Source organism: Plectropomus leopardus, chromosome 9, assembly GCF_008729295.1.
Source record: "Plectropomus leopardus isolate mb chromosome 9, YSFRI_Pleo_2.0, whole genome shotgun sequence".
In the NCBI taxonomy this organism is placed as follows: domain Eukaryota; kingdom Metazoa; phylum Chordata; class Actinopteri; order Perciformes; family Serranidae; genus Plectropomus; species Plectropomus leopardus.
The window spans coordinates 13,086,845-13,114,835 of NC_056471.1; the positions used below are offsets into that span (position 1 = coordinate 13,086,845).

At 39.4% G+C, this 27,991-nt stretch overlaps 1 protein-coding gene across 1 annotated transcript; it reads left to right on the forward strand.

The window, feature by feature from the left end:
* The first annotated feature begins 642 nt into the window (after positions 1–642).
* Positions 643–26,155, forward strand: ergic1 (endoplasmic reticulum-golgi intermediate compartment 1). The gene is made up of 10 exons (XM_042493178.1): positions 643–797; positions 10,118–10,179; positions 15,892–15,964; positions 16,472–16,566; positions 19,402–19,526; positions 20,987–21,091; positions 21,195–21,255; positions 21,488–21,588; positions 22,321–22,443; positions 24,701–26,155. The coding sequence occupies exons 1-10, from the start codon at positions 778–780 to the stop codon at positions 24,806–24,808; spliced, it is 873 nt and encodes a 290-aa protein (XP_042349112.1). The 5' UTR covers positions 643–777; the 3' UTR covers positions 24,809–26,155.
* Positions 26,156–27,991: the final 1,836 nt, after the last annotated feature.

A 27,991-nucleotide genomic window follows, 5' to 3' on the forward strand; every position in this document is an offset into this window, starting at 1 on the left:
TACAAATACATTAATAAACACTTGAAAATGTCCTGAAATTGGCTTTGAACTACATTATCTAATGCTGTAGAATACTATTTTGTGTATGTCTATTTTGTTGTGCAAATGAATTTTACAAGATTTGTAATTTTACACTATTTTAGGATAGATTGAGATCAGCTATTTAAAATTTGGATAAAGAATCTTTAATGTATCTGGCATCAACTTTTCAGATGGTTACATGGCCCCTTAAAAAACAACAACATCAACAACAATAAGCCCACCACCACAACTACTACTACTACTACTAAAAGACTAATAATAATTATTTTCGCAAAATATTTATGAGTCACTCTTTACTTGTACAAAAAATAGGTCGAGTTATTTAGTAGAACATATAAATATATATATATATATATATAAAAATATATAAAAATCTAAGCGGAATAGGCGGAAGACAAAATTTTTAATCAATAAAACCTTACTCCATAAAATGAGTGGACTTCCAAATTATTAATTTGCTTCAATTATTATAAATACTTTCGTATTAGACAATTTTTAACCAGTCTAAATAAATAAAATAGCCATAAAGTCGTGAAAAAAAACGACGTTGCTCTCTAGCAGGAAGAAGAATAAGAACGAACCGGAAGTAGCTCTCAGCCAATCAGCTTTTGCAAAGCGTCCTAAGCTGACGTCAGCCCGGTACCGATGAACAACCGGTAGCGTTGAAGGGAGCTGTGTGGTCGCTAGTTGTTTGTAGCTTTGTCCGCTAATCCCCCTGTCAAACGTGCAAACATCATGCCTTTCGATGTTAGGAGGTGAGTACGGAGCTTCCGTTCATTTTGGGTGAGATGTGGCGGGACGGTGGCGGTGTTTCACAGTCGGTGAGATGTGGATGAATTAACGGAGGGCAAAGCATCGCCTGCGGATGAGCGAGGCAAAGTTGAAGCAGCGGTGTTTTACATTTGGCATGAATGGGCCACATTGTCTCAGGAGCTGTAGAGTGTGTGTTGAGTCGGTGGACTGATGCTCAGGTATAATACATCCATGAGGTATGCTCACAGAGTTTTGGGGCTCCTGCCTGCGCATGTGCAGATTCCCTTATCCATCCTAATATTTGCAAGACGTGAAACTGATTACGGTAACTCAGGGTATAGTGACACTTAGATTCAGTAGAGTGCTGTCATAGCTGCATGTTTTACTTAACAATTTCGTCACATTTAAAAATCAAAGCTCTATAATGCTCCCAATGCACAAAAAGGTGGTTAGGATTCAGAATCATTAGCCACCAATTAACAGTCAAAAACAGGCAATCAACAGTCTGAAATACACTTGACTACCAGAGCCATTCAACTATAGATAGTTAGATACTATAGACCAGGCACAGAGCTGACAGTCACACCCACATGGCTGTTGAAACTGTCAATAGAGCGCACCCTATCAAAATAAAGGACCGGATGCTTGCATACAGTGGCCACCTCATAATTTGGGCAGTGACAGATTCTGTCAAACTCTTATGGTTAGAATCACACACTTAGTCCTTAACTATAAGTTAAAAGTATTAACGTTATATAAAAAAAAAAGATTAAAAAAATAAAGTACTGTGGTTGCAACTAACAATTCCCGTCATCTATTTTCTTTCCATCAAATCCTTCAACCTTGTTCATGTTGTCAAAAAAATCCATCCACTTCCACTTAATCAGATGTCTTGGTTTGTGTGACCAAAAACAAGTGATATTCAATTTTCAATGATATGACAAAAAAAAGCTGCAAATTCTCTCATTTGAGGAGCTCAAACAAGAAAGTATTTGGTATTGTTTTCACTATTTTTGCCTAAAAAATGATTAAAAGGTTCTGTCCCTCCCACTCTAATGGACCAGATTTAGCTGCGTTCAGCCCTGACAAAATATGGCAAAATGTTTAGGCTATTTGAACAGAATTGGTGGGGCATTAAACACCCTAAACTACAGCCTTTTAGTACGGCAGTGTTGACTTCAGTTTTATTCAAAGGGGCTTTATTGGCATGGGAAACCTTCATTTACATTGCAAAAGCAAGCGTGAGATAAAAATAAGAAATATGTGTACAATAAGTAAAGATTGACCAGAATTTGGTTTAATCACTGTTCCCGCTGACACACCCATCAAATGGAAGAATACACCTCACAGCCTGTTGCACACTGTTTTTGGACATGTTTAATCCTGAAACTGTAGCAAAATATTGCCCACGTTTTGATGTGCTCACACTAGTGGATCTGGTGTTGGCTAGATTTTCATTATTATATTAACAGCTTTATTGTTGTTTTTCTCTTTTAGGTATCTTTTTGCCTCATTTAGCCCCCTGTTAGCAAGAAACAGAAAGACTTTAAAATTTAAGAGGTGGTCATACTGACATAATAGAACATAATGTGAGCAAGACTTATAGACTTTGAGACAAGGGAAATGGAAGTGAGAAAATGCAAACTCAATGTCACGTTTCATGACTCATTTCTAAAGCACGGTGTATGTCAAAATGCAGTTAAAAATGTCCATCACTTCCGGCCTCCTAGAACCCAAGGGGACTTATTCAGATGTCTTATTTTGTTTGACCAAAGCTACAAAATATTCAGTTAACAATGATATGACAAAACAAAGCACAAAATTCCCTTATTTGAATTAGAGAGTTTTTCTCCACAATGTTTTGCTTAAATAAAGACAAATGATCATCCTTGTAACATTTAGTGACAGTTGATTTAGAGTATGATCACATCAAAAACGTTAAATTTATGAGGCGAGATCACACTTGTGCTGAAAAAATGTGACTGTTTTGAAAATCAATTTATCATTCCAGTCATTTATGAAGTAAAAAATGCCCAAAATTCTCTCCAGCTCCTCTAAAGTGAGTATTTGCTGCTATTCTCTGTTTTATATAACTGTATTTAACATTTTTTGGAATTGGGCTGTTGATTGGACAAAACAAGCTATTTGTAGTTGTCACCTTGGTAACTGCTGATGAAAATGATCGTCAGTTGCAGCCGTTGATAACACATGAGCTGTCTGTCAAAGTGATCACAGTTGCTCTTGTCGTTCCTGCGGACCACAGCTGTGTTGTGTTGAGAAAATTTACCAACACACAGGATCTGACGTAGCTCTTATTTGCGCTATTCACCATGACCCATGTGTAAGAGTTGTGTGAGGGTTGTGTGAGGGTTGTGTGAGAGCGGGTGTGTCATGGGGTTGTCGAGTGGTCATGTCCTGTTGGATGTTTCACTGACTCTATCCCCTGTTCATACAAAACCTGCATTGCAACAGGTGGAAGCAGCTCGATTGACCAACTAAGCGATTGTTTCAAGGTTTCACCCACTCAGAAATACTGGGGTTAGTCACCAGTGTGAGAGTGTGTAACAGCATTGATTACTGGAGATTGCACCATGAACTAGGTTAGTATGTATTCCCAGAATGCTGTGTCGTATTGAACTGCTGCATATATTAAGACGCCACATCAAAGTAAATGATGAGATTATTAAAGGATAAAAGCGTGTCTTATTCTTTTTATGATTGTCAGCAAGTGCTGTGGAAAGACTTTTCAGACAATTAAACCTGCTAAGGTAATTCCTTAGCAAATATAGGAGTTTTACATTTGAGCCAAGGGTAAACATTTCTGTTATTTTTTTTTTTTTTTTTTAAAAAGTGTCATTATTACTTTTTTGTTGATTTCAATATGCGTCCAAAATTGTATTGTTTCAAACCGCATTCCCACTGATAAATGGAAACATCCATTTAAAAAACCAACCTGACATCAGTGCACTCAGAATGACTTTTCTTCACATGCTGTTTTAAAATGCTCCATTTTTTACACTCCTCATCATGCACTATTACAAAACATCTATTCGACTCACTGTGAATGATACAGTACTTTACCTAAAAGCAAAAACACTGGGATTACCTACAGCATAATGAACTGGCCTTCTGTGCCACTTTTGAATGGCTTTTCAGTTGTAATATAGACAAAGATAATCTTCTAACGATAAGAATAACCTCATTCAGAATGACTGAACAGCAGCTCCTCTGAATTAACGAGCAAATAACTGAAAGGCTTTTATCCCCAAGTTTAATTGAGTTTAAGATTATGTCATATATTGACACGGGCGGGTTCGGCGGTGGCTAACCTGATGATGTCGTGTGTTTCCTCCTCGGTTGATTTAATCATGGTGACCTCAGTGAAGATGTTGAGATGTCATATCTCATTATCTTCACAGTGATGAGTGACTGTTTGTTGTTTGATACTTGACGTGCACTTCAGGCAGATGAATAAATAGAAACCTACGTAAAGACAGGCGTAAGCACACATGCTGCTCATGATTTGTGATGTGAGATGGTCGTATGTGAGAAAAAGAACATTAACCACAAACATCCGTTGTGCAGGTTAACTCAGCAAAACGGGTGAACTACTGACTTGCTTTATGACTCATTTTGTGAGATATGGTTTATTTAGTAAGCGCCCTTCCTTGAAAAGCGGTCGTGTGTTGTCAACAGAGAGATGCTGCTGGTACACCATGTCCTCACTAATAACAAAACATCTGAGCCCTTTTTTACAGAAGACTGAGCAGTGGGAAGAGACGGAGGGACATGTGTTGACTGTAATTCAGGAAATTACAAACATCAACGCTGGACCAAGAGGTGAACTCTCAAGAGTCAACATTAGTTTTCTGAACGGAGGAAATTAAGTGAAACTGAGTTCTCATCAAGCCTGAAAAGAAGTATACCCGAGTCTATCAGACATCACGTTTAGTTTAAGTATTTAGGTGTATTACATTTATATCGACACATTTAAATGACGTATTACAAAGCTTAAAAGAAATACACTTCACTGAAGCTTTTTTTGTCTTACAATATCATTAAACAACTTATCATAAACACAAGTTTAATTGAAAAATGTATATGTATTTCATGTGCTAAAATTATATTTTATTTATTTAAAGTCCACTGTGTTAAATCTACATAAAAGTCTAATAATTAACATATGTAAAGTATGGCATGTACTGTAGTTTCAGTGTTACTTCAGATAGTAACATATGCTTAGAAATATTACAGGTGATACACTTTGTGGCAGATTTATCATAATAATATATTGGTAATGAAACAACAGCAGTATCATATTTCTAACCAACTTACTTCCGTAAATATTTGGCCTCATGCAGCAACATTCTCTTAAATTTCTCTTGTATTTTCTCTTAATTTTGCTCTTAACCATCCACATCTGCTCTGACCCAGGTGTGCTCAATGATGAATCCCACTTGATCCAAAATTGGAGGCCCCTTGCCAATTGTCTGTCAGCATAGGTAACTCCAGAAGTGAGGAAGTACACAAATCATTTACCTAAAAAAGTAGAAATACCCGAATAGAATAGTACTCTGGTAAAAGTAGTAGTCCTCCATTCGGAATTCCATTTTAGTAAAAGCAGAAAAGTATTCAATATTGAGTCTACTTTAGTATATAAATTAAACATTATGTCGTCGTATGTCAGTGCTCAGGATGACAGGCTCATCAATCCTCACCTCTAAAGGTTACAACATTTTTAAGTGGTAGTTGGTACAATTATACTGGCACCGAATACCTTCTCGTACAGCTGTCCAGCTTCAAACTCAAAATGACTTTTATTAACTTCATACTTATTTTGTAGGGAACGTTTTTTCTTTAAAGTAACCTGTACATACAAGGGTCAGATAAATGCAGTAAATTTAAAAGTACAACATTTACATTTAAATGAAGTGGTGTACAGGTACACAGTTCCCTAAAATGGAAATACTAAAGCTAAGTACAAGTACCTTAAAAATTGCACTTGGGTACAATACTTGTGTAAAAGTACTTAATCTACTTTCCACCTCTGGGTAACTCCCCCTAAACACTAGTAAAAGGGCAGGTGTTGTGCCATATACAAAGACTGTGGCACATGCAGCATGTGATTTTCCTGAACGTCAGTACTGGTATTCAAGAAAAACAAACAAAATAAAACAGCAATAGCAGAACATCTGTAATGTCTGTGAACGCTGTGTCGGCAGAGGGCCAAAGAATCGACAACATGAGAGCAGCTGCCCTTCAGGAGCTGAATGCACGCAGTATCACCCAAGAGTTTTTATAATGGTAGTTGGGATCAGTGGACTAACGGTATTTCTTAATCCTACACATTTTCCAAACATTATAAATACTCTAAATTTGATTATATTAATGCATGCATTTTTTTATGTTCCTCAAATAATAATTATTTTTCTTATCTTAATAATTATGCTCTTATTCATTTGTAAAATGTTCTCTTACCTAAGAGAAGAGTAAATATGAGAAACATTGATGCAATTTGTTAGTATCTCTTCCTGCGTAAGACCCAGTGCATCATATCAGTATCTAGATTGTGCTGTGATGTCATAGAGTTATTTTTGTCCTTATCTCCATCCCTTAACCTCAAGTGTAATTCAGACCTTGTGCCTTGTGTGCTGATATATCCAGACTGTTGGTGGACAGATGTACAGTAACATCCCTCTGAGACTATTTAAGTAGCATCAGTTTCCATTTCACGTCTCGAGTGACCAGACGACTGAGATTTTGTTTCCTCGCTCATGTTCGGGTTTAGCGCTGGGAAACTGTGAATGCTATAAATAAGTGTTTGTGATCCTATAGCGAGTGGGGATCTCTGTAACTATTAATAACCTGGTCTAGGGTATAGACTTTGAAACTGTGTTTCAAAGGCAAAACAACTGCCCTCAGTTGTCAATGCGGTGTGTGAAAATGTATATGATTTAAAAGTATAAATTACTATATTAAGATGGTTTAAAAACAATTTAAAATATAAAGTGAAGGTTAATTTCAGGAAAACTTAAGAGGGGGTTATGTGTACCAGTACCATGAAAAGGATATCTTTGTATCTCCATAACATATTTAAAATGTATCTTAAATTATTTTATCAGCAATAGATTGTGACATTAGCTGTTCTGGTTTGGTATAATGATGCATACTTTGAAAGCATCTTTATACATATATCAGAAAGATATCAGTGTAATTTACAATCAGATTTTGTTAGATTAAAATGAATAAAAATGTCTAAATAGATAAATAATTTACAGTATGCATGCTTGATATTGTATACATTATTTTTACATATTGTGAATGTAGTCATATATTTGTAAATGAGCTAAGTAAGATACATAATTGATGCAAATAATTCCTAAAGTTCTTGTTTCTATCCTGACCACTCAGAGTGACATTTAAGGGATCTCTATACAATATTCAGAATTATCTATAATTCAGAGATTGTCTGCACAAGGCTCTCAACATGGATGTGGCTGAGCCAGCAGCTAGCAGCTAATGGTGCTAACAACGCAAACTGTGCTGACAGTGCGAACAGTGTTAACAGCGGCAACAGGGCTGACAGCTAATTGGGGGCGGGGGGGGACTGGAGTTTGGGTGTTTTGCTTCCATGACCACAGCATCCCAAAATCAGCAGTAACCACTAAATGAGCACCGAGCATCGATCAGTAGGACGCAGTCACAGGGACTCACATGCACGTTCACTCACAGCTGCATGGCCTACCAAGCGGAGAACCTCGAATGACAAACACAGAGGAAGCATGACTTAATAACGCTTTGGAGCTCCTTTAAACTAATGCTGTGGTCACACTATGAGCAACAGCGTGACCAGCTACAATATTACAGAGTCACTATTGAAGTGTTGCTCAAGTGCTTGTTAACGTGCTTACATCATCACCGGCTTAAGTGTGTCTGCCACTCGTCACAAAGCATGACAAAGAATGACATTTAAAGTTTTTATTTGTTCATAAAAATATCTGTGCTCAGGGTCAGTGTCTGAGCCTTTTCAACATCACATTTTGCTGTCCCATTGTATTCCCGTGTGCACCGCCATGCACATAAAGCTAAAAAATGGCACCATAGCTAGAGACAAAACATATTATTTTTTGAAGCTTCATCCCATCATTGGAGCGCTGAAAAAATTGATGGAAAGCTCAACTTTCAGTTTGTAGTGCGTCACGCCTGTCAGCAGGGACAAGTGTCGGGCGTCACCTTGTCACTGCATGTTACCGGCATCCATGGAAAATGAATTGTAGCCTGTTGCTATGTTGTTCGTTGTGTGACCGCAGCATAAGTGAGCTTGCAAGATTTTATTAAAGAGGAAGACATCTTAAATTCAGAATTCCAGTTATTTCCACGGCCTTGGAAAGTTCAGTCAGAATTTGTGAACGTGAGCTACTCTCTCATAAAGCCAGAAGCTGAAGAAGAAAGTCTTAAACTTGTGATGTCATCAAATATAAAGTCTGGAGCAGCTTCACAGACAATGAACGGGAGCCTGATTTTGTGGACCCACAAGATGATTGTTTTCTTTTTAAAACACAAATGAGCTTTATTTTATATTGTAGCGTTCCCAGCTTAAAAACAGTAAATCTACCCCTGAACCCTGTGTGCTCTTAGTGTCATCTACATCTTTCCCAGTGCATTGTCTGTGGAGCAGCTCCACACTTTATACCCTATGACATCACAAATTTGAGTTTTAGCTCTCTAGTTTTTGGATTTGGGGGAGTTGTTCATGTTTACTATTTGTTTTGGACTGCCTTATAGCTTCATACTGCCTTATGTAGGATATTATCGTTGAAAATGGGCGCAGTTCCCCTTTAACATCTGTCATGTATTATCTTCACGGTTGACCCCACAGGGAGCATGTAATCCTCAGAAAGATCCACAAAACTAGACTTTCAAGGTTTTCACATGACAGTGGTGCATTATATCACATTGCTCCACCCGTCTGGCGGTCTCAAGAGGTCAGCGCTGCTGGGTGGAGAGGGGCGTGAGCAAAGAGACTGATCCTGATACAGAGCGGCCCCTGCCCAGCCCCTGCCTATGTTGTGTGCCCTATATAACCTGCCAGGCCTGCTATTAACACACACTGATCTAACACTAATGGGACACGAGCGCAGGGAGCTATAGATGGATGCGGATCAGAGGCAGAGATGGAGGGAAGCTGGCAGAGGTGTTTGGGATCCAGGGGTGCTGTGGTGGTAGATAAAAAAAAAAACAAAGCTGAGGCAAAACAAGAGACGCAGCAGGGTCCAGGTCGGCTGGACAGGACAGGAAGCCCTCCCTCCCGCTTCCTCCCCCGCCCTGCATTGCATCAGCTGTGGTTATTTCAATGACAGCTCTCGGTGGATGAAACACCAACAGATGTGTTTTGGAAGCAGATGAGGAAGGGGGAGTGAGAGTGGAGATGAGGAGAGAGAGTGGGTGGGGTTTGTCAGCGATGGATATTGGGGTCGAAAATGTTTCACTGCCCAAAAAGGACATGCGCAAGAACTCATGAACCTAAATAGTTTTGGTGTTGAGTAGCAGATTTTTTTCCCCACGTTCTCAGCTCCCCAAATAGGCAACAGCAGCATTTCATAAGAGAGTTGATTGTGTCAGGTTGTGATGAATCCTCCTCCGCTTCTGATTCACTCATTTAAGCACAATCTGAAAATATCTACGAAAATGTCAAGTTAAAGATTCAGTCTGTGGTCTGTTTCTGTCAGACTGAATCCTTCAGTGTGGCTGATATGCAGTCATACAGCAACTTCCACTCCTTGCCAGGATGATCAAATCGTATAATTTACAGTCACGTTTATGATTCCAGCGTGTCTCTTTTCACCTGTGTCTGTGTGTGTGGGTGTGTGTGTGTGTGTGTGGGTGTGTGTGTGTGTGTGTGTGTGTGTGGGTGTGTGTGTGTGTGTGTGTGTGTGTGTGTGTGTGGGTGTGTGTGTATGTGTGTGTGTGTTTATTTTGGATTTGTGTTTTCCTGTGTATACACTGAGCGTCAGAGACCTTTGTTTGGGGTCAGGTCGAAATTACAGAGCACACATTCGAAGGAAGAGGTGGAACCCTGTAAAAAGTGTGTGTGTGTGTGTGTGTGTGTGTGTGTGTGTGTGTGTGTGTGTGTGTGTTGCGGCCGGCTGTCTGGACCTGTTGTGTGTAATGGCGTTGGTCCAGAGCTAACATTCCACCTCTCTGCTGTAATATCGCACGGCCTCATGGGTACAGAATGTGCTTCTTTTCTCAGCACGTAGTGTTTACATTTTCCTTTTTTTTTCTCACTCCCCCTTTCCCTTTTCTTCCTTTCTCTCCTCAGATTCGATATCTACAGGAAAGTGCCAAAAGATCTCACCCAGCCCACATACACAGGAGCTTTCAGTGAGTCGTCCTTCACGCACACACAGGCCAAAATTCGTAGCTTCTATTTTTGGTTGTTTTTTTAGTAAGATGTTTTGTTTTATCCAGTTTTAGTTGTCCATTTGTCTTCTATTTCCCATTCAGTCACAGTCTTAGAATATACTTAGTGTCTTGCTGAAAGTTAACTGAAAAGACTGATAGCACTCTCATGTGTGCACATAAACATGAAAATACTGCCAGTAGACGGCAGGTTTATCTTAGAACAAAGACTAACAACAGCAGAAACAGCAAGTCTCATTTTGTTTGAGAGTAACACAATCCGCCTCCAGAAGCTTACAACAAATTTACACCAAATCAAATGACAAATTGCAGTTTTATTGCTGTTTTTACACTTCAGTTTATGTGCATATTAAACAGGCAAGATATAATTTGTTAATTAGAGTATTAAAGGTGCTGGTGGTCAGATCTTATTTTTACAGAGCTATTCTAAATGTTTTTAATCTTTGTGCTAAGCTTAGCTAAGTGGCTATCGGCTCTAGCTTCATTAAAACCACAACTTGAGCTTGGGTGGCTGTTTCCCCCCTTTTTTTCTAGTCTTTATGCTAACTGGTGTTAGCTTTCTACTTTACATACAGACATTAGTGTGTTGTTTTTTTCTTACCCTTGGAATGACAAAGAATAAGTCTAGTCCCAAAGATGTTAAACTGTTTTTCTACACCCTATTTGCAATTCATGTTTTCAGCAATCTTGGTAGCTGATTTAGGTCTTTGTCCATGTGGAAAACATAAGGTCAGGTGCTGGGTGCTTACTTTGTGTCTACTCAGTGCCAGCTTTTAAGGGTGTGGAGGCAGGTTAAGCCTGACATTGTTTAGCAACCATAATCAGCATTATATCATGGCCTACATACCAGAAATCCCAAGTTTGGAGCAGATGTTGTTCCAGACGTTGTTTTTGACAAGTATTTTGGATAAAATACTGTTGAAAAGCCCTGAACTAAAATGATCAACTTCTCCTCTGTATTTCCCTTAACCTGACATTTATGGAAGAAAGGAGAGATATTTGGCGGCTGCCATGGGTCGTTCCTCGTCATATGACATTTAGTGCTTGTTGCTGCATTCCTAAAAGTTGAACCTTGTCTATCTCAGGGCGCAGCTGTCGCGTTTGGACATGCTTGTGCACTGCGACAACATTGCTTTTGCTTTTCAGCGTGCCTCCCATGCGTTTACATTGAAAGCAATGGATTTAAAAGCACAAGTTAAGATGGCAGTGACAAAAACAGACTTGGTTATCCCGTTGTGGAGGAAGTATTCAGTTTATTTACTGAAGAAAAAGTACTAATACCACACTGAAAATACTCAAGTAAAAAAGTAAAAAGGTTAAAAGTAAAAGTCCTGCTTTGAAGATGTCACTTAGGTTAAAGTAATTAAGTATAATTGGTAAAATGTACTTTAAGTATGCAAATAAAAATACCCAATGGTGAAAAATATAAAAATAAAATCCTCAAAACTATTCAATTAAAAAAAAAAAAGATTTAAATGTTTATCAGAATTGTTTATTAATTTTCTGTCCATCAGCTAATTGATGAATCATTTCAGCTGTACTTTACACCATATTTTATAAACGCCTCTTATGTTCTTTTATGTAAAAATCGTAAATTTGAAAGTAACTAATAACTTAAGCCGTCAGTTAAATGTATGGTGAAGTAAAAAGTACAATATATTCCTGTGAAATGTTGTGGAGTAACACTATAAAGTTGCATGAAAGAACATACTAAAGTAAAGCACAAGTAAATGAAATTTGTTATGCTAAATCAGTTTTCATGCGTTACATTAACACATACTGGACTGGATTTCTTTACATGCATACTGTAGGTCAACTTAAATATTTAAACTTAAGATATTTGCACTGTAACTATACTTCCAAAAAACTGTACAATCCCTCCATTGCACCTTTTGTACATACTTTTTTGTGTCCTTTATATTCTATTGTGTCATTTTATATATACAATTGCTTCTATATATTTTTTTATCTTATGCTTTATTCTATTTAAATTCACTATTTTATTCTTCCTTTATGTTAACTATTTTGCACCAAAACACCAAGTCACATTCCTTGTATATTTAATATATTTATTTAAATGTACTTGGCAATAAAACTAGATTCTGATTCTGATTTGTGCTAAAGTACAGTGCTTGAGTAAATGTCCTTGGTTACATTGCACCTCTGCATTCATCCAAATAATAGTTTTTATGTCTGATGTCTTCTTGTCATACGTCATGCTGTCTTTACTGCCGGCTCTTGAATGGCAATAACTAATGACTTGTAATCCTAGCCAGGCTGAAGATTTAGTATTTAGCATACCAATGGAGTGTAGGGGAGGTGATGTATTGAGGAAGAGTTCAGGCAGGGAGAGAGGACAGCTGTAATTCAAGTACCTGCCTGCTCCAGCGCAGAGGTACGTCCTGACGGTGTCATTCAGCTGTATGATAAGAATGTTAATGGTAATGCTCTGCCATCGCCTCAGGCACCTGCCAAGTCATCAGCGGAAATCTAAATTCCTTTCCTGTCAGGTCATGTGTTGTCCTGCTTGTCATCAATAAGTCATTGTGTAACAAGGGAACTGTATTGATTATTCACTGCTTGATTGAAGACAAAAGACCTGATGACACATTTTTGGCTCCTCTAGTATTGCTTATTCACTGGTCAGCTGATGACAGAGTGGAACAAAATGTCAAACTCAAACTGATGGCAGAATGAATAAGCAGCGCTGTCAATGAATGGCGGACAATTTTAAACAGATTATAAACAACCTTCCTGGATGACAGAGAGGAGAATGGGTTTGCTAAACATATACACACGCTTTCCACCCATGAGGAAGTGGATGGAGGTTCTTCCTGTACGCGGTGAACACCCTTTCCTGTCTCCATCCACTGTCTCGGGCTGAGGGCATTGGGTTGATTTAGATATCTGACAAAATATTATTGCTTCACTCGCGGCAGGTCACTTCACATTTTAGATGTGTGGTTCAGAGGCAACCAGAACGAGACTCCCCCCTCTTCACAAAAGGCCAAATATTTGACCCTGTGTGCTTTGTTATTCTGTTTGACAGCCACATTCCTTTGAGTTCAATTTTTACGGTATTTACTGTGAACAATAACTCTGTTTTGGCCAGAGTGGTTTCCAGATCTCTTCTAACTTTGGACATAATGTATTTAAGTGTTTGTAGACTAATTTTCTGATATGATTATCCTGCCTGTGTGGATAGAAAATTCTCATTTTTATGTGCTGTGTGTGGGAAATGAGCTTTGAGCAGTACAAAAATACACAGCACATCCGATTACGGAAACGCAGTGCTAGTTTCAGATGTCACAAGCTGATTCATGGTGTTATTTTATCTGATGCTTTGTTACAGCCGAGAAAAAAAAGCTTCCTATGAAAGAATGAAACTTTTGAACCCATTTCATCTCATATGTGAGCACTGGGAAGGATGAGTTTCAATAAAAAAAACAACCCAAAACACTCATGTTAGGTCTTTGTAAATCATTTTTTTTGTCAGAGTTTCTACTGAGGAGCTGTTAAATTTTAAAACAGTAGCGTTACATTGATCTTTAGTAATCCCTTTCCAGTATTACGCTCTTTGAAGCCTGGGAAGAATTACTGTATAAGTCTTTTAATGAACCTGAATTGGTGACCTATGTGTCATAGCGACACTCCCTATTGTTTGTTGGTTAAACATTACCTTATGTAAAGCCTGCACCAACCGCAGGTTTGGCCCTGCCAACCACAAGGTCATGTGACTGTGAGAGCCTAGGAGACAGTTGCCACGTAAACACGCCTCACCTGCTGAGTGAGAGCTTTCTGACGAAGCGCTCTCCATACCAGATAAACCACAGTTACGCAGACACAGATCAGTATCTTCCATATTTATCTTTGTAAACACATGACAACATTTTATATGACCCTTGCCTGATTAGTTTGACACATGAAATGAAACAGAAAGCCTGGTGGCCTCTCCTTTTAAGCTCAGGCTTTATTTAGGCACACACCGAACAAAAATACTTATTATTGAGGGTTGATATTCCTAATTTAGGTTCTGTCTAGCTTTTAGTTAAATCTTTAAAGGGACATTTCACTGTAAAATAAGAAAATTCACACTTTTCCCCTCATCTGTAGTGCTATTTATCATTCTTGATTGTTTTGGTTGGAGTTGACAAGTGTTGGAGATATCGGCCATAGAGATGTCTGCCTTCTCTCTGATATAATAGAACTAGATGGCACTCGGCTTGTGGTGCTCAAAGCACCCAAAAATACATTTGAAAAAGTCAACAGCAATGTCTCTTTCTAAAAATCATGACCCAATTACTCCTACTGTGGTAATCCACAGACCTTCTTTTGAGCAGTTTCATGTAAGAACCATATTCTTCTACCTAACTAAACCCAAAAACCAAACACAGCGCATCGCGGTGCAGATGAAAGCGTGCCTCTACTGCTTGCTCACCTAGCAACACTGAGCTAACTAACATCATCAGTAAGCTGAGGAGGACACCATTAATCCTCAAGGCCTAGACACACCAAACCCACATAAAAAAAACAGCAGCAATGAAGCCGACTGTTGCATCACCTCCCGGCGCCTGTGTCTCAGCCAAAAAGTTGGACATGAACACACCGCAAAAACAACCACTAATGCCTAACTGGTGTGTATGTTCTGCGTCTGCGTGAGAGGAAATATTTCTCCACACCAAAGAATGGCGCTAGCCTGTAATTGCCATTCAAAAAGTGAAACATGAAAATCGCCAAGATGCTAGTTAGCACATTAAGTACAATCCAGTGTTGAAAGAACAAAGAATATTTACTGTGCACTTCTGAGCAATACCATAATACCTGAGCTGAACTGGCAATCAATTTCAACGTGCCAAATCGGCAAGAAAAAGCCGACAAGAACATCGAACATTGACCAACAGCTGACCCTTGGCTTGGTAGGTCAGGGCCTTTACACCTTAAGATGTCACAAGCCGCTCATCCATGAGTAAATGCATACTTTATCTGTGCAGTAATACAAATGGCAGGTGTAGTTAGGTAGAAATAAAATAGTTCCGTCATAAAACTGCTCACGAGATCTGTGGATTTTTTTTTTCGTATGTTTTTGGTGTTTTGAGCACCACAAGCTGTGCCATCTAGTTCCAATATATTGGAGAGAAGACAGACATCTCTGTGACTGATATCTCCAACACTACTTACACAATAACAACTTGGATTGATGAATAGCGCTGCAAGTAAGAGTAAAAATATGGATTTCTGATTTTGGGGTGAACTGTCCCTTTAAGTCTCCTCTGTAGGAGCCATTTTTGGTATTGGTGATTGAGCTGTTTGTCGGACTTGTGTAGCATGAGCTCACCTCTCTCAAAGAAAATATGCTGTAATCATGGCTGCCTGTTGTGCTGGTATTTAATGTGTAATTAGTGTAGGAGGGTCTTTAAAAACCTGCGTAATGGCAGGCTTAACACAGCCAGTAAAATAGCTATTTAGAGAAAAACTTTATGGCCACTGTGATTTCATTAATGACACTATCTTAGGTCAGCCATCCCTAATGGCTGGAACAGCCCGGCTCATTTGGTTTGCATCATCCCTTGAAATGCCGGCGTAATTTGAGATTAATGTGACATAAATGCCATATGTAAAATCAACAGAGACTTAAAGTTTAATATCTCTAACTTTCTCCCTCTGTGCCCACAGTTTCCATTCTCTGCTGCGTCTTCATACTCTTCCTGTTCCTGTCTGAGCTGACGGGATTCATTGCCACAGAAATGTAGGTATCACAGCATCAAATGTCAGAATAAGGGTGTAATATCCTGCGGCCGAAAACACACTCATTCAGAGGACAGTTCCTTTGTTGCCACACAGGCACAGAACCTGCTGTCTGAAATATAAAAGCCGGGGAGTTAATCATGAATGTCAATGCCCTCATTATGATGTATTCTGCTTGGCCTGTGTTGTAACCAATGAATGGAGTCAGTTTTCTCACAGGAAATTGGCTTTGTGCATGCGTCAGTCGCTTGGTGATGTGTAATAAGGGTGGACTTGGGTAGTGGGGTGGGGGTGCGGATGTAAGAGGAAGGAAATTACACTAACAGAGATGCACAAATGTCTTTTCCTTGCAAACTGGCAGAAGATGAATCCTTGACTATTAATGTGGTGTGTGTGGAGGAGAAAGTAGTAGTGTTTTTCTTTTACTCAAATTGACTTCATTTCCACTCATTAAAAGTTTGTTTCGAGCTTATGTAACCTTTTTTTCCTTCTTTTCTGTCCATTACAGTGTAAATGAACTGTATGTGGATGATCCTGATAAAGACAGTGGTGGGAAGATAGAAGTGAGTTTAAACATCAGTTTGCCAAACTTACACTGTGATTGTGAGTATATACATATATACAACTCTACAAAATTTCTTTGCTTCACACTTTTGTGTTTTCTTTTTCACATTGTTTATGGGACAGTTATGTTTTCCTCCTTTATCAGACAGTATCACACTGACCATGCCCAATCATTTAAAGGGATAGTTCAGAGCGTTTTGAAGTGGGGTTGTATGAGGTACCAATCCACAGACAGTGTACTTCAAGCAGTAGATTACAGTCCTCCAGTTTGGAGAAGCAGGCTGGAGTCTGACATAGAAGCTGAGCAACCTACTGCTGTATATGGGTCAGCAATTAAATGTATTTTAGCCACCTATAAAAGTCCCACGCAAAAATGAATATCAGTTTGTATTGTATCGACAGTATTTTCACTGCTTTACATTAATGTCAGACAGACATTTAGCATCCCGAAACACAGGAGCTGCTGGTCTGCTGCTGCCTTCGTCATTTTGTTTGTGTTGTGTGACTTTGGCATTTAAAAGGGTTAATTCAGACTTACCAAAATCGTGCAATGACACTATCTAAGTAATGAATCAAAGTGGGGGTAGACCAGCAGCTCATGTGTTCAGTGAGATAAAATTACTGTTTTTCTCAATAAGGTCTGGTGGCTTTGATGAGAGCTTAGATTGGGAGCTGAAGGCGTAAATGCTTCCCTGTCAAAACAGGCTGTCTGATGGAAAGGTAAAGCAGTGAAAATACAATCAATTAAGTGGACACTTAAACCACTAATGATTTTTTTAGGTTGTCAAAATAAATTTTTCTGCGCAACAGTAGATTTTTATTTACCATTTCAGACTCCAGCCAGCTTCTCCGAACTGGGGGCATGCATCTACTGTATGTATATCATAATACACTAACTTTGGATAAGTACCTTATACAACCTCATTTCAAAATATCCAAAATATCCCTTTAACATGGCATATTGGCCAAAGATTAATGTTGTCCTAGATAAATAAGTAAACTCATAATGGCTTGTTTACCCAGTTGTGTTGTGCCCTGCTCCCAGTTAACACCAGATTTTAGGCCAGCCTTTAGCCCCATGTCGCCTCTGTTTGATCTTGTGCTGCCGCACGTCCATGATCTCAGTCTGAGCTGCCTCTCTTGGCTTGTCTGCTGCACTTCGATGTCAGAGAAGTGGGCAGGACGCAGAGCAGTCACTGGTTATTTGCTCTCCATGACTCCTGTCAGAAACTATGCCCAGTGACACACACACACATTGGCGAGGCCTGGGCAGCACAGAAAACACACATTCATTCGATTCAAGCGATATCCAAAAATGGCAACGCTAATAAATGCCTGTGTGAAAAATGAAGTCCAGATTTCTGCGAGAGAGGCCTTGGCACGCAGACACACAGCTGTCGGCCATGTGTTTAGACGAGCTCTAAACAAAGGCCATCTCACGCCGGTTCCAATTAAAGCTCTCTGTGATTGTATGTATGGTGGTTTTGTTTATTTGCAGATTTTTTTTTTTCTGCAGAAATGTGGGGCCCTCTTAAATACCAGCTCAAACACGTTGGTCTAACCGCACTGTAGCTGCGTGTAATGAGTAGAAATGTTCCTCAGCCGTCCTCCCTGAGAGTTAATATTGTACATTAGTGTATTTTCCAGGCTTCCAAACAGGTTGTCATCCTTTACAAATTAACTTGGAGGGATAAATCATTTTATCATGGAAAAGTGGGCATTTCCATCCCGTTTTACGATTTATCTGCTGTGCTGTGCTGTTCCGCATTTAAACACCGTCTCCCTCCACTGACCTTTACGGGTTGCCAGGTCTTGATTTGTGACTTCATGGAACGGCAGAACCGCGTGTAATAACCTTATAATAATTTCCCCCTCCAACCCCCGATCTACTTTACATGAACACACTTCCACTTCTAAATGTCTTAAAAAGGAGAAACAGCTAGCTCAGACACGCTCGAAGACTTAACTTATGTTTCTTCGCTGTATTTTGAGATCTGGATGGATGAACTTGTCCTTAATGTCAAAGGTCAGACAGATGGCATGTGAAGGGTTTAGCACGGGTCCAGCAGACGTCCCTCTCTGTGCTGCTAGCCAACACAGGGTGCAGGCAGGCTCTGAAAATAGGCCACTGCCAGTGTGCCAACACGGGCGGGCAGGCGGGGGGGGGGGGGGGGGGGGGGGGGGGGGGGGGGGGGTTAGAGAAGTCCAGATGGAAAAACACAGACAGGCAGGATAGGTGGTCTGTTTGGACTTTGTGTGTTTACTCTGTGGGTCACTCTCTGCAGCATTTCTCTCTTTATATTTCTCTTCCTCTGTTAATAAAAAAAGCTTATTAATTGTTTAGTATATAAAGGGTCTGTAAAATCAGGCAAAATGCCAGTAGCAAATTCATATAACTTATTTGATCTAAAACCAAAATGTTCAATTTAATTTGATGTTTTTCATTTATTTATAATTTTGTGTCTGTGTAAGCAGTTGCATAAATTTATAATTCAAATGTTTATAGGTTTTTTTTTTCACATTATTGAACTCAAAGACCACAAAGACCAAAATATAGATCAAGAGGATCATACAAAATAGCAAATAAAAAAAGCAAATGTTTCAGATAGAGCTGGTTGGTCAAAAATAAGAATAATTAATTGATAATGAAAAAATAAGTTGGTTGCAGCACTCTTGATTGACAAATGATTTAGGAGATTAATTAATCATTTGAAAATGTGTTGATTATGAATTGTTTAACAAATTGAATTGTCTCAGCACTGAAACCAATTAAACTTTGAAACCAGCAGAGGAAACTGTAAAATATTGGAGTTCTTTATTCTTTCTTGTTGATTCCATATTTTATTTCTCTCTGATGTCCTCTTGTTGTTTCAGTGGTGGGTTTGGACATCCAGGATGAGATGGGCCGCCACGAGGTTGGTCACATAGACAACTCCATGAAGATTCCTCTGAACCAGGGTGACGGTTGTCGCTTTGAGGGAGAGTTCACTATTAATAAAGTAAGACCTCATCCTCACATAGTAGAGTGGAGAAGAAGAATAACCCACACACGCTAGCTGTGTTTCCTTAAATAGATTATACGTATTTTGTGGTGAATTCGAAAAGCTGTATGGAAAGAGCAAACTGACCAACAAAACGTTAATGCTGGCTTGAGTTGGTTTTTGGTTTTGCTGAAAAAGAGTTGATGTGATAGATGGGATAGGGAAATAACTTGGCTGAATGATTAGCAAATATTTCATGCTGCAGTCACATGGAATCCGGGAAACGGTTTAAAAGCAATCGGATATCATTTTAGTAGACGACAGAAGGACGGTAAAATTAGTAAAGTTGGCAGAGAATACAAGCATTGGTGATAACTTGCATAACTCCCATGATCAGCTATTTCCACTGTCCGCATCTTCCAGGATACTCCCATAATGACATAATTTGTCTTAGTCCCAGAACAGCATGACACATGGCCAATACTAGCCGACTAATACTAATAGTGATACAAACTACTAATACTAGCTTAGATACTAATACAAGCTTAAAATTCTCCCAAGTGAAATAATTTCCTGAAGACCTCTTTCCATTTTTCTCTTGTAGATGGGTTATATCGCCAAGTGACTCGTTTTGTGTCCTGTTCATAATCTCTCCTTTTTTTCTTCACTGGTAGAATCCAACCATGTGTAAAGTACATCCTGCACTGCCAACGTCTGACAAAACTGTGCTTTGCGTAGTCTAATTCTTTTGCTTTGAACCTTTTTTGCAAATTTTTTTTGCATCATTTTACTTCAAAAAAATGTTTCAGACAGTTAAACTGAAACACAACTGAAACACAACTGGTGTATGAGATTTATGTGGCTGATCCCCCTGAGAGAAATGCAAAAGTCTGCTTTTTCTGTGCCCTGTTATTACATTATGATGGATTGGGTGAGAGGTCTGAAATTTTTGTGGGACATAGGCCCTCAGACGATATGTTGTTTATTTGTCTTGGACTTGAGTTAAACTTAGAGGCCCCCGGTCTGAGACCAGCGAGGCCGACCTGCTCCCTCCTCCAGTTTTAAATTGAGTTATGTTAAATGGAAGAGCTCTGGGATCGGTTTCAGTTACATCTGTAGTGTGGGCCCTGTGAAGCCCTGTTTGTCCCACCACCATCTTGTGCGTCAGTCTTTCCAGTCCATTTAAAAATGATTAACCCAGCAGTTGTACATTTAACACTCTTGTGCGTGGAATATTTGGAAATATGTGAAACGTGTTAAAGTGGATTTTTCTTCCGGAGGTAAGAGCCATTTAGTTTCCAACCAAGTGTGTGTGTGTGTACTCCGACTTGGTCATTAGTTAACTAAATGTGTTGCAGGTGCTCAGACAAACTTACCTACCTGTGTGTGTGTGTGTGTGTGTGTGTGTGTGTGTGTGTGTGTGTGTGTGTGTGCGTGTGCGTGTGCGTGTGCGTGTGCGTGTGCGTGTGTGTCTTTAGGTACCAGGAAACTTCCACGTGTCGACACATAGCGCTACAGCGCAGCCCCAAAACCCTGACATGACCCACACCATCCACAAGCTGGCCTTTGGAGAAAAACTCCAGGTCGGGACACTTACTTAAATGCAACCAGGAAAAAAAAAAAGGAATACAGATAAGATCTAAAGTATCAAAGCTGAACACAGATCTCTTTCCTCTTGTCATGCAGGTACAAAAAGTTCAAGGAGCCTTTAATGCGTTAGGAGGGGCTGACAGGATGTCATCAAATCGTATGTATCCACACTGCACATGTGCTCATCATAACCACCTAGTGACATTTATGTAAGGCAAGGAATGATGCAATGAAATGAGACACCGAGCGGGCGTCTATTGAATGCAAAGTGGAAACACAGCTGACACTGCATCTCACATGGAAAAGCTCCAGCCAGTTGCGTCATGATCAAAACTACATCCATTTTTGGACACTTTTTGTCATTTCAAATAACTTTGTTCCTCTTGCAGCTCTCGCCTCACATGACTACATACTGAAGATTGTTCCAACAGTGTACGAAGACCTATCAGGCAGACAGAGGTTCTCCTACCAGTACACGGTAGCAAACAAGGTGCCGTCTTTTTCCTTTCCCCTCTCTCCTGTTAGACCCTCTGTGTCATATGTTGTTTCTGCACATGTCAAGGCAGCAGCGTGACCATGCCAACATATGGTCAGAGCATATATCGCTGTGTTAACTTGTGCACTCACCCAGAAGTAAAAGCTCACCCCTAGTGACTAGAAACGCTCCCGAGATGTAAACAAACCATAAACACACTTCCTCGAAGCGTGTTGACTGACAGCTGGGTTTTGGAGTTTGGAGTCTTAAGAGTGCAGCTGTGAATCGAGGATGGATGAGGGTCTGAGCAGAATATTCCGAAATCTCACTGCCAAGGCATAAATAAAGGCCCAGCTGAGGCGTGCATCAGTGTTCAGAGTGCAGTAACAGTTTTCCTCTTTCTTTAGGGGAATACTTTTTTCTCTCACTCACTGATATCCATGTCATCACATTGCAAAAACTCACAACACATTATAGTCTCCTTCTGCTTAAATCATCGTTTCATTCAACCAAGATTCAATTTCAGTGAATCATTTATGAATTTTGAGTGACTTTATCCGAAACCAATTCTGTAATGACTCATAAGCACCACTGCCACTGCTCAAGATAGGAATGAAAAAACATAAAGCTCTAAATTGATTTCTAAACATAATGGGATTAATTGTCTCGGTGTTGTTGATTTCTTTCTCCAGGCGCAGCTCCAAAACTCACTAAAAATTCGCTCTCTGTTTTTTTCATCCCACACAGGAGTACGTTGCATACAGCCACACAGGCAGGATCATCCCGGCCATCTGGTTCCGATACGACCTCAGTCCAATCACAGTCAAGTACACAGAGAGGAGACAGCCCTTCTACCGCTTCATCACAACAGTAAGTGACTCCTCCTCTGGGCTTTGCCACAACAACAAAAACATCTTTGGCCTTAAGTTCTAAAGTCACGTCAACTTCGTCTAAATTTTAGACTTTAAACAAAATTGCAGCAACTGATTTTCTGCCGGTGAGGAGCGCATAAACAAGCTGAATTCAGCTGTGACATAATTTATGTCAATATCGTGAACTTGTTCATCAACAACAACAACAACAACAACAGTTGCCTATTGAAAATCCAGCAGATATGGAAGAAAGGCTCCAACATACTTTCCCCGTTCTGCATCCATGGACTCTGCAAACTTGGACCGATCACACAGATGCGCATGAGGGTCCACATCTGTATGGTGCTCCACCTATGCGCATTTTCCAATTCACACTCCATTCCAGTTGTTGGTGGTAATGCAACATAACGTTGTTTGCCAACTGCCATAAAATCAGTTAGAGAGAAAATGGCGACCTCACAACAGCAAAACGATTTTTGGAGGGTTATTTTGGGCTGACAAACAGGAAACAAGTATAGGATTTTGTAACTGGGCTTACTATGGTCACAGGCATGGACCCCAGGAAGATTACCTGTGCTCTAGGGCACAGCTAATGGGGAACCTAACAAATAAACAAAAAGGCGGATGATGACTTTTATGTCAAGTAGACCAAAGTGGACCCTCACAGACACTCCAGAGCGAAAATTATGAATTGGCCACAACATTAGCATTGTTTTAGAATTTGGTGTTTCAGTGCACTTGCCAAATATTAGTCCAGTATTCTCTGTCTTTAAGCTCTGGTTTGGTCTCTACCAACTCCTGTGGGGATATATATCTGATTTAAAGCTGCAATAAGTAATGTTTTTTTATTAACAATGGAAAAAATGCATAACTTTAATGTTGTTTGTTATAGTGATGAACCCATAGGCAATTATCATCCAACTCTGCAGTTCCTTTCAGCTCTAGCTTTTAGCACTGGCTGGTGAATATAGTGGAACATTAAGCAGCTTAAGAGCCAGAGATTTCCCTCAGTAGTTGGTGGAGACCAAAACGGAAGTTAAAGGAGAGTGAGTATTATACTTAAATTAATCATCGGCTCATATATAGGACTCCAGGTATGTGAATGTTAATACTGTCTGCTGGTTGTGTAAATAGGTTAGCTGACTCATTTGCCATAAGAGCCTTAAAAGTAAATAGTATGTCCGTGTTGTGTGGTTACAGCTTGTAGCACTACTCCCATGTCACTAAAAAAACCCAGTTAATACAGGTATAATGCAAAATCTAACTTTTCTTAGTGAAAGTCATTCTGACCCCAAATGATGATACAAATTACGTAAATAAGGTCTATTGGCTCTAAATTCCAAAACGCAGGGAAAAATGTGTGGTAATGGGTTGGACTGAAGTAAGACTAAAGGTGTAACACAGAACTGATTGACAATTTATACAATATGCTTTAAAAAACAGTCAAAACAGGGCGGGGTCAGAATGACCCCAGGGGAAAAAAGGTGTATGGCAATTAGGAGGACATTACGAGGCTTCTCATATTTACTTTCAAGATTTAAGGTTTCTTTTTTTTCTTTATTGGTCTCAAGAAGTCTTTTGAAGTTTTAAAGAAATAGTTAAACATTTTGGGAAAAGTGCTCAGCGGTATTTGCTTTCTTCCTGAGAGTGAAATGAGTATGTGTACACCTGTATGGTAAATATGAAGCTACAGCCAGCAGCTGGTCAGCTGAGTTTATAGCATCGAGAGTGGAAACGGGGGGAAGACAGCTCTGTACACAGATGAAAAAACTCACCTTCCACTTCCTCTTAAACTATTCAAACTGTTATATTTTGTCAAAAACGATTCCCTTTACCTCCTGAATTCCTTTCCTCTTTTTCTGCCCCCTCTCCCCACCTGACTTTGTGGGCTGAGGAATTTTGGCTGAGCCTGTACCTCCTCATGAGGAAGGATTCCTGCTGACTGATAATGCGGTCTGGATTAAATTGGCTGCCTGGCAGATGAGCTACACCCTTTCTTGTCTTTTGAGTTGTTTAGGTTTATCATGACTTAAGGCATGGCGGTAGGATATGACTGTCCTCATAGTGTGATTATGAGTCATGGCTTAAGACTGTGAGTCAAGCTGCGGCACGGCTCTTTGCTGGATTCCACCACATTCTGAGGTGTCATTGTAATGTATTGTTATGATAAAATATAATGAAAAGCAGATGATATTGAGCCAGAGAAGAAAACATCAAATCTGACACGGAAACTGACAGTGACTTGTCCCCTGTAGATCTGTGCCATCGTCGGCGGGACGTTCACAGTCGCAGGAATCATCGACTCCTGTATATTCACCGCTTCAGAGGCCTGGAAGAAGATCCAGATAGGGAAAATGTCATGAGGACTGCTCCCCACTCCTCCCTACATCTTATTTATAAGTGCAAAGTTGCTAGCCTGTTAGCTAAATCCAATCCTGCTCGAACCCACTTCCTTTTGGAGATTGTATCAGCGTGACCAATGAGGTGGCTCCGGCACTCGATCTAACTACCAGGCTACACGGCTGCGTCTCAGTTACTGAAACTCCTCTCAGGCTCCATCTGCTCTGGTGACGTGTTGACGCTGACTATCACATGTCTGCTTTCTCTGTCTTCAGTGTCAGGAGAGGAGCGGAGGAGAGGGAAGCTCTTTAGTTACTGCAGAGATTAAGTACTATGTCAGGGTTCAACCAGTATTTGTATTTGAAGGCGGCACTTGAATTTTTTTAGAGTGAAGTACAAAAGCAAACAGCTGATAATTGTTCTGATAGTCTTTTTTATTTTAATTTGGTGCTAGCACCATGGGAAACAAATCTCCAGGTTTAGTTAGTCATAGCGGAGTTCTCAAATGATGGCTGAATGATTTACAGGCAAGAAGACATAATTAGGTGTTTAAATAAATTTAAAAAAGGAAATTATCTGCCAGTTCTACCAGTATATCAGTCTTACCGTGCCATTTCCCCAGTTAGATAAAAGAGGAATGATCATTTGAAGGAGATGTTCTGGTTTATATGTCTGTTCTCTTTGTAAGCCTGGACTGAACTTAAAAGTGTTTCCGTAATTCACGCTGTCCATAAAACCACACTTTGCATTATGTGAAATAATTCTTTTCAACCTGTCTCATTTTATCTCCAGTATCAAACTGTGTGCCTTTAAGTTTACTGATCTACCATAACAGGATCATCATCAGCTCTCATACTGTTTCAGTGGCTGCCACTAAAACAAGTTCATTGCATGTTACAACTCACTGCGTAGATTCACTTTTAGAGATTCTTTTCCAATATTTTTCGGTCGGTTTTTACCAAATATTTCATCAATGCTGTTAGAGCTCTTATTTTGTTTACTTTTTCCATCCCATTTGAATTATTGAGAAAAAATGTTATGAATGTCTTGTTTTCTTTCTAAGAGATGAATTGATTTTGATGATTTTTTTACATGGTACGTGAACTTGTTTACTTATTGAGTTTCTATGAAGTTGTAAATTGTAAAAAAGATTTGGTTTTGTAAGGGGAGAACTTGTAGGCCAACCTTCTTATTTCCTCTTTGGTCATTTTGTCTTTCTTTTATACCGTTGTCTAAAAGACCTCTCTGATCAAGGACATTGATAATCGCAGAAACTGGTCTGTCTACTTTAACGGTCCCCCACTTCCTGTTCCGTCTCAAATTACTCTGTAATGCTATGTGTTCCTCAAGTAAAGGTACCATAGAAATCATTATTGTACTCTCCATGTCTTCAGGTTTCTAAACACTCAAAACAAAGATGGTACCCAAAAGCGGTTCTTTGGCTGATGATCATAGGGGAACCTGTCTTGATGCTATATATAGCACTTATCTTTTACAGGAGCTATACAGCGCCTTTATAAAATAGTGATAGAGAACTATTAGAGGTGCTATAAAGCCTGGGGCCCTTGATCAATGTCAGATAATACCATTGATGTGTCGGTGTGCATTTAAAAGACTCTTACACTTAAAGTATGAATGATTATTCATCATTTCTTATAAAATGTTGGTTTAAAAGATTCAGAATCTTGTATTATATGCTAACTGGGAATCACTTTAAATTTAACATTTTAAAACCTGGGAAATTTCTGTTTACACAGGGACAAAAAGGTCAAGATCCACTGCTCTAATGCGTTGTCCCCTAGAAATACACTTTTCGTAGGCTATTTTAATGTAGTCTTTTTATTCTTTATCCAGTAAACTAAACCAAATTAAGTTTAAGAACCAATATAAAACCTCCAAAGAACCATACAGGGCTTAAAGGTTTTCTGCCGGTTCTTTATGTTTAGTTTAGTTTAGTTTAGTTTAGTTTATTTTAGTTTAGTTTAGTTTAGTTTAGTTTAGTGGAGAAAGAACCAGTAGAGCACCTTGGAAGAACATTGAAAAGTCTGAAAGGTTCTTTAGTTCAGTTTAGTTTACTTTTGTCTAGTTTAGTTTAGATCTCAGAAGAACCATACAGTGGCTTCAAGGGTCCTTCACCTTAGTTTGGTTTAGTTTGCTGGGAGAAGAACAGGTAGAGAACTTCTTTAGAACCATACAGGGGCTTAAAAAGCTCAAAGGACGCTGAGAAACCAAAATCTTTCTCTATGAAAGATAACCGCCCTTCATTATACATGTTATACTTACTTTCATTTTGGTTTTGGTTCCTCATTTCTATCTTACTCTGACAGTTTATTTTAGGTTTACAAAACTGAAGAGGTGTACTCAACCACTGAAATAAGGTTTCACAATGAAGGACTTTGTACTTCTGGCCTGAAAAGATTCAACAAGTCACTTTATTTCATAATACAACCTGTTGTCATAAGTCCAGGCAGTATGGAGAAGTAAGAAATATGTGAGCTGCTGGCTTTAAAGTAAAATATTTTACGTCAAACGTTTCTGCTGAAACTCTTTTCCACCCTGAAACTAATGGTTTACCTGTATTTATACAGGTACCCTTATCAGCAAGTTTTCATAGAAACTAAAATTTTCAACCTTTGCCCCTCTGATTCTGAAGGATTAACATGGTGCCCGTTACAGGTCATGTCCTAAAAATAATGCAATCAAGTCAGCCATCACTCACAACTCTATTGTCAAATCAGCCGACACTATAAATGTACTACACCTAAAAATGACACTCATAGTAAAGGCATGACAAACAGCCCAGTAGGAACTGACAGGGAGAGATAGTGACAGTTTTTTTTTTTTTTTTTTAAGATTATTTTTTTGGGGGATTTTTCCTTTTAATGATGGGACAGTCGTAGCATGACAGGAAACGTGGGAGAGGAAGGGGGTATCACACACAGCAAAGGCTGCAGGCTAGAATCGAACTCGGGCTGTTGCAAAGCCTCAGCATGTGGGGCGCACGCTCCAGCAGGTGAGCTAGAGGCTGCCTCAGTGACAGATTTGATAAAGTTAGCGGAAGGATACACTCGTGACTATATCTGGTTTTCAGGATAAGTTGTTACAGCAGGCCACCAACATCGTTAAACATTAATATTTGGTTGAGCTTAGGTTGTGATGTTGGGTGACCAACATGTAATGTAATTAATGTAAGAGCATCTCATGCC